Source organism: Arachis hypogaea, chromosome 11 (genome assembly GCF_003086295.3).
Source record: "Arachis hypogaea cultivar Tifrunner chromosome 11, arahy.Tifrunner.gnm2.J5K5, whole genome shotgun sequence".
Classification (NCBI taxonomy): domain Eukaryota; kingdom Viridiplantae; phylum Streptophyta; class Magnoliopsida; order Fabales; family Fabaceae; genus Arachis; species Arachis hypogaea.
This window is the reverse complement of record NC_092046.1, coordinates 41,917,448-41,924,742: the sequence shown is the minus strand read 5'-3', so window position 1 is coordinate 41,924,742 and position 7,295 is coordinate 41,917,448. Positions and strand designations below refer to the sequence as shown.

Below are 7,295 nucleotides of genomic sequence, written 5' to 3'. Positions count from 1 at the left end.
ATCTAAAATTTAAATTCTAAATATTAAATTTCAAATCTTACATTTTAAATTTTAAACACTAAATTCAAAATTCTAAATTCTAAATCTTAAATTTTAAACACTGAATTTTAATTATTTTTATTTAAATTTTAAATATTATGTTTAATTTATTATTTATAATTTTGAATTTTTTTCTATAAATTATTAGCTACTTTGTTGTTGACGGCAATATTGACTTACAAACATTTATTCTCACTCATATTTTCTTTAACAAAAGGAAAAGTCTACGAGTCAGCAGATTTATTAAAATTTGGCCAGCACTTACTCAATAAAAAAAATGAGTGATTATTCACCATTAGATAAAATCTCACACCATTAAATACACTATTGATGACTAATTAATTACTACAACTCACAAAATCTGCTGACCCTTAGCACTCCTCTTAACAAAATTTTAAATAAGACCAAAAAAAAAAAGGCAAGAAGCGAAACTGACCATAATAAACTACTATGGTCATTATTGTTGAGAAATACAAAACCCGGCAGCAATAAAAACAAACACGGAACCGGAACACAGGAAGATTCATGGGTAGGCTAACATCACAGATTGCACAGCATCGATGCTTTTCACAGTGTATGAAGTAAATCCAGCCGTTTTGATAACATATTCCCACTCTTTGAGTGTCCTCTCTTTCCCGAAGCTTGTGTGCGCCATCATTACCATATCCAACATCAACCCTACGTCCTTTAAATTTCCTTGCTTTATTGCTCCCTCTTCAATCACTGCCTCCACAATGATCACTTTTCCATTTTCCTTTGGAATGGCTTCCTTGCACTTCTTCAAGATCTGGATGCACTCCTCATCACCCCAATCATGCAAAACCCACTGCAAGTGGAAAAAATAATTCGACGTTAATTCAATCACTAGTCAAATTTAATTTTTGTTGTTATTATTGGGGCATTTTTTAGCAATTAATCAACCCATTTACATATTATTAATTAAACAAAAAATAAAAGTACCATAAGAAAAGCAGCATCAGCTTTGGGAACACCTAGAAACATGTCACCAGCCACATTTTCGACTCCTTCAATCTTGGGAGCCACAGCAATGACATGAGCAAGATCAAAATTGATTCCATGAATCCAAGGACAAGCCTTAACCAAAGCGCGCAACGCGGTGCCGGTTCCACCACCAACATCCACCAACGTTTTCAAGCCTTCGAACACCTCGTCGCCACAACCTTCAACAATGGCAGGCACCACCATCTTAGCACTGCACGCCATTGCCTCGTTTATAAGGTTGCTGTGACCCGGATTCTCCGCGGCGTAGCCCCACACGTCTTCGCCGTGTGCCTTCTGGAAGGGGAAGTTTATTCCACCGTTTGCCAAAACACGGGCGCTTAGGCTGTGCCAAGGTGCAAGCATGACCGGGCTGCTCTCCAGGAGGAGGAACGCCGCCATGCTTTGCTGCCCGTTTTTCAGGAAACGGCGAGATAACGGCGTGTTGGCATAAGTGGTAGTGGAATCTGAATTTTTATCGGCTTTGAATATCTTTCTGTTAATTAAGAATCTCAAGATTCGGTTAAGAAGGGAAGGGTCAGAGCCTAAAGTAGATGAAATTTCGGAGAGTGTCATGGGACTTCCATGGCTCTCTATGGCATCAGCTATGCCAAGTTCAATGGCACATTTTATAACTGCCAACTCCACATACCCAAAAATGTATTTCCATATCTCTAATTGGGCTTGTGCTTCTTCTTCTTCTTCCTCTTCTTTTTTTTTGTTCCATGCTTCTAAAATTGGCTCTCCTCCTTGTAATTCTCCCATATCTATATGCTAGATTAATCTGTCAATTATTTTGTGTATATTTTTCTCTCTTTCTCTCTCTTTGCCTGATTGCAGTGGTAAGAGGCTAAAGAATGAAGGCTTCATTTATAGACGTCAGTAACATGAATGAACCGTCGGTAAAGTTGCGATGTAAATAAAATATTAAAAGATTATTGTCATATAATGGTGCTAACCTGCTGTGGGATAATGCATGCACCACTGTACAACTCAGATCGCATTTTTTTTATGTCCACCACCTTAAATATTAAATATTTATGTATACATTAAAATCCGTGATTAAAATTAATTATTAATATAAAATATATATTAAAAATAAATTAAATTATTAAAAATATTATTTATATATTAAAATTAATTATTAAAATTAATTATTAATATATTTGTATATAAATATATGTATAATTTAATTTATTTTTAATATGTATTTATATTTTAATATATATTAGTAACTAATTTTAAGGGATAAGTATTGTTTTGGTCTCTAACGTTGAGGGTTCGAATCGAAACCGTCTCCATTGTAATTTTGGATTTAAAATCATCCTTAACGTTTTTTTCGTATTAAAATCGTCCTTTTAATTTTTTTTGGACGAAAATACCCTCACCACTACCAACACAATTACCTCCTCCACCACCACCAGCACCAATACCACCACCACCAACACCAACACCAACACCAACACCACCACCACCAACACAAACACCACCACCAACACCAACCAACACCAACACCAAGAACACCAAACAATAGCAACAACACCACAACACCAAACCAAGAAGTAGAAATAGAAAACAAGAAAGTAGAAGCCAAAAAGCAGAAAACAGAAAAACAAAAAAAGCAGAAGCAAGAAAACAGGCGGCGGCAGTGGCTCGCGTCTCCTCTCTCCCTCGCGATCTCCAACGGCGACGGCACCACCACAGCAACGGTGGCTCCAAGCTTCGCCGCCGCCGTCCCCCTCCGTCCTTTCCCCTTCCCCCTCCTCCTCCTCCTTTCCCCTTCCCCCCACCCCCACCCGCGTCCTTTTCTCTTCCCCTTTCGCCGCCGCCGTCCCCCTCCCCCCTTTCCCCTTCCCCCTCCTCCTCCCCCTCTCCCCTTCCCCACCCCGCGTCCTCTCCCCTCCCCCCCCCCCACATGCGTCATTTCCCCTTTCCCCCTTCGCCGGCGCCGTCTCCCCTCCCCCTTCCTCCTTCCCCCTTCCCCTGCCCCCTCGCCCTTTCCCTTTTCCCTTCTCCCTTGCTCCTCCCGTTTTTTTTTTTTTAATTTTATAATATTTTTATTAATAAGGGTAATTTAGTAATAAAGTAAAATTTTTTATTAAAAAAGACGATTTTAATACGAAAAAAAACGTTAAGGATAATTTTAAATTCAAAATTACAATGGAGACGGTTTCGATTCGAACCCTCAACGTCAAGGATCAAAACAATACTTATCTCTAATTTTAATGATTGATTTTAGTATATACGTAACATAATTTTTAAATTATATATATTATAATATAATAATTTATTTTAATAATTAATTTTAATATAAATAATATTTAATATTTTTTATATAATAGTCGAGTGATGAGTACATTTAAAACGTTTTTTGTTTTTTTTTAATTATAAACTAAAATATAGAAAAAAAAATGTGTTAGTGGCTTAGGTAGTTGAGACTTGATAGTTGATACACTTTTGATAAATATGCCTCGTACATTGATCCTGCCGTCAATTCACAGTATCATAACTCGTCATCAATGCAAAATTCTCTGCAAGTGGCAAAAATTCAACAAAAAATTCAATACCGTTGGAAATGTATTATATGTACACAATTTAATTAATTATATTTTAAATAATTTATTATTTTTATTATATTAAAATATTAATATAATAAAATATTTAATTAAATTTAGAAATTTTTTATTGTAATATTAATCATAATATTAAGAGATGAATCTTTTATAATTTAATTTAAATTTTTTTTTATCATAGTATTAATAAAAAAGACATTATAATATGAAAAGATCAAATATATATATATATATATATATATATATATATATATATATATATATATATATATATATATATATATAGGTGAGGTCTCTAGTGGCCTAATAATAGGTGGCTAAGCATGGCCAAAAGGTTGACTAACCTTTCAATAGATGACACATAGCAAAGAGTTTACTCATCATATATTTAAAGGGAATGTTGAGTGTAGTAAGTGCTATAAATTACTGATGGCAAAAAAGGAAATGCAATGCAAAAAATTGTTTTTGTCTCTTGAGCCTTATAATAATTAAACCAAAAAAACTCTTGCTACTTTTAATTTAAAAAAGACATGATGATAATAAAAGAGAGAGATAGTTCACAAAAAAAAAAAAAAAACATATAAGATGATGAATTACTTTTTTTTAAATATATTATATTTGTGAAATATACTAATTTAATTACACATTTTTATTCATTTAAAAATAATTTTATCTATCCATAATAAATTTAAATGTTACTAAGATTTATTTTTTATATTATTATATTATAATTATTTGAAAATAAAAAGATTAGAATATATTAAAAAATTATACCTTCGTAACTTTGTTATCAATTATTTTAATTTTTTTCTTTTTGTTTTGTTTTATAATTTCGTCCACTTTCAATTTTTTTTCCAATGTAGTTATTGCTCTTAAAAATTATTTTAAAAACAAAAACATTAATATCTTAAATATGTAATATATATTCGATTTGTTTCTTTTATCTAGTCAGTTTAATATTTTTTTAAAGTATTACCTAAAACTAAAAAAATAAATACTTATATGTAGTTATTTTTCTATAAAATTAATAGTTGAAAGTCATTATATAATAATTTATTTAAAATTTTAAATATATCAAATTATCTAAAATAACTATTAATTACATGTAAATCTTAATTTTTCAAGAGTAATAACTGCATTGGAAAAAAAATTGAAAGTGGACGAAATTATAAAACAAAACAAAAAGAAAAAAATTAAAATAATTGATAACAAAAAGCTACGAAGGTATAATTTTTTTATTTTTAAATAATTATAATATAATAATATAAAAAATAAATCTTAGTAACATTTAAATTTATTATGGATATATAAAACTATTTTTAAATGAATGAAAATGTGTAATTAAATTAGTATATTTTACAAATATAATATATTTAAAAAAGTAATTCATCATCTTATATGTTTTTTTTTCCTTTTTGTGAACTATCCCTCGCTTTTATTATCATCATTTTTTTTTAAATTAAAAGTAGCAAGAGTTTTTTTGGTTTAATTATTATAAGGCCCAAGAGACAAAAATAGTTTTTTGTATTGCATTTTCCTTTTTGCCATCAGTAATTTATGGCACTTACTACACTCAACATTCCCTTTAAATGTATGATGAGTAAAGTCTTTACCATGTGTCATCTATTGAAAGGCTAGTCAATCTTTTGGCTATGCTTAGCCACCTATTGTTAGGCCACCAGAGACCTCACCATATATATATATATATATAGATGGTACATATAGAGATATGACCATTGAACTGACTCAATTTGAGAATTTCTCATAGTTATAATTACTGCATATTTATCAATAGGATATTCTCAAAATGAACATAGTAATAGAGTTCTTTTGACTTGCGACTATCATAATAATTGACAATGTATTTATTATACTTTGATTCCGGACACCTAATATCCTAGGGTGCTAGTTGAATGGACATTAGGTATGATTTAAATACTTGCTTGTAGAATTAATGATTAGTCAATAAAGAATCCATCAACTCTCTCGATAAAGAATTTGAGCTCTATGATTATAATGACTGAGATAAGTAAAACCTTAGCCAAAGGGATTGAATGAATAAAAAAATGAGTTTCTTAAGTCATTCACAGTTCATTATAATAATAGTAACAAGTTAGAGTTTGACAATTAAACCATACTCTAAGAGTTAACCAATAGTTAAAAAGATGGAAGAATTATACTTTGTTCTTCTCAAGTTTTTAGTAAAAATATATTACTTCATACTATCGGGTCTTAAGGAGCGTTACTAGACGCCAACCTTAATTAGTAAATTTAGTATGACTAATTTACTACCTGCTTAGTATTGAACCTATGGGGTCACATACTAACAAGTGTTCTAATCTTTGCTGTTGAATTATTTAATTATTATTTTGATTTGATCAAATAAATAATTATATTAATTCAAATAGAATATTATTGTATTCTTTGCTAGCACAAATAACATAATAATAATTTGATAATTGAGAATATTAAATGAGATTTGAGAATAATTAGTTATTCTATTTCTAAATTTGAATTATAAGTTTGGATGAGATTCTAACTGATTCTGTTTCAAATTGTTATGATATGATTCATAAATTTGAAAGATTCAAATTTAAAATAATAAGATATGATTTAAATTTGAATTGGGATTCAAATTTAAAATCAGTAATAAATCTCATGCTATATATATGTATGCCAAGAGAAGAGAATAAAAACACAAGAATTTTATTCCTTTACCTCTACACACATAAACGTATGTGAGTCTAATTCTTGGAGAAGAATTTTATGGCGTGCAAAGAATTGTAAGAGGTTTTTCAATTTAGATCAGATATCTATTGGTCAAGGAGTTGACAGCAAAACTTAACCTCAGTGTGGATATGCATAGAGTCTTCGTACAATTGAAGAATAAAGTTTTTACTAAAGCGTTCAAAGGTATCTAGATCTGATATATGTATTATTTCTAGAATAAAATTTAAACACAAAATAGATCTTTAGGATTACTTTCTTTTCTTCCATTGCGTGTTATGAACACATAGTAATTCTTCAGTGGTATCAGAACTTTGACTTTTTTTGTGTTTAAATTTCAATCCTATTTTCTTAAAATTTGTGAATTAATAGGATTAATTCAATTTTTTTTAAGCATGTGATGCCATTATTTTCATCGAGATGGTTTTGTAATAACTTAATGATTAATTTATTTTAATTTTAATTATTTAATTGTAATTAAATTATTATTTTTCATGGTTATGATTTTAGTCAAATTTTATTTGATTTTTTTTTATATCATGACTTTACTTTGGAACGTCACTTTAAAGGAATAAAAATATTTATTTTTATATATAAGTATATATATAAAAGTCAAATTTGATTTGATAGTTTGGTAAGGCTAAATATTAGTCTATTAAAAATTAAATTTTGATTTAAATGATATATTTTGGACACTATAACTTTAGAAATTAGTTTTTTCTAATGTTCTTGATTATACGGCCTGACAATCAGGAGTTCTATTTTTAAGATAATAATCAATATATATATTTAATATATTAAGAATTTAATTTTATATTTTACTTAGACAATCTAGGAGTATAAAATTTAATCCATGAATACTGGTAGAAATTCTCTAACAATGGAGAGAAGTCCTAAAAGTTAAGAGATTGCCAAAAATAAATTTATCTCTTGTTTACAAGGAGCGGCCTAACAACC

At 29.5% G+C, this 7,295-nt stretch overlaps 1 protein-coding gene across 1 annotated transcript; it reads right to left on the bottom strand.

The window, feature by feature from the left end:
- Positions 1-300: 300 nt before the first annotated feature.
- Positions 301-2,038, bottom strand: LOC112720754 (acetylserotonin O-methyltransferase). The gene is made up of 2 exons (XM_025771818.3): positions 1,000-2,038; positions 301-865 (listed from the first exon to the last, which is right to left on the bottom strand). The coding sequence occupies exons 1-2, from the start codon at positions 1,801-1,803 to the stop codon at positions 563-565; spliced, it is 1,107 nt and encodes a 368-aa protein (XP_025627603.1). The 5' UTR covers positions 1,804-2,038; the 3' UTR covers positions 301-562.
- Between the last annotated feature and the right edge of the window lie 5,257 nt (positions 2,039-7,295).

Bases quoted from the DNA above. Each gene is read 5' to 3' on its own strand.
- LOC112720754 (XM_025771818.3), bottom strand. From the start codon at position 1,803: ATGGGAGAATTACAAGGAGGAGAGCCAATTTTAGAAGCATGGAACAAA. The intron at 866-999 runs GTACTTTTATTT...TTCCACTTGCAG, and splicing joins CTGATGCTGCTTTTCTTATG to TGGGTTTTGCATGATTGGGG.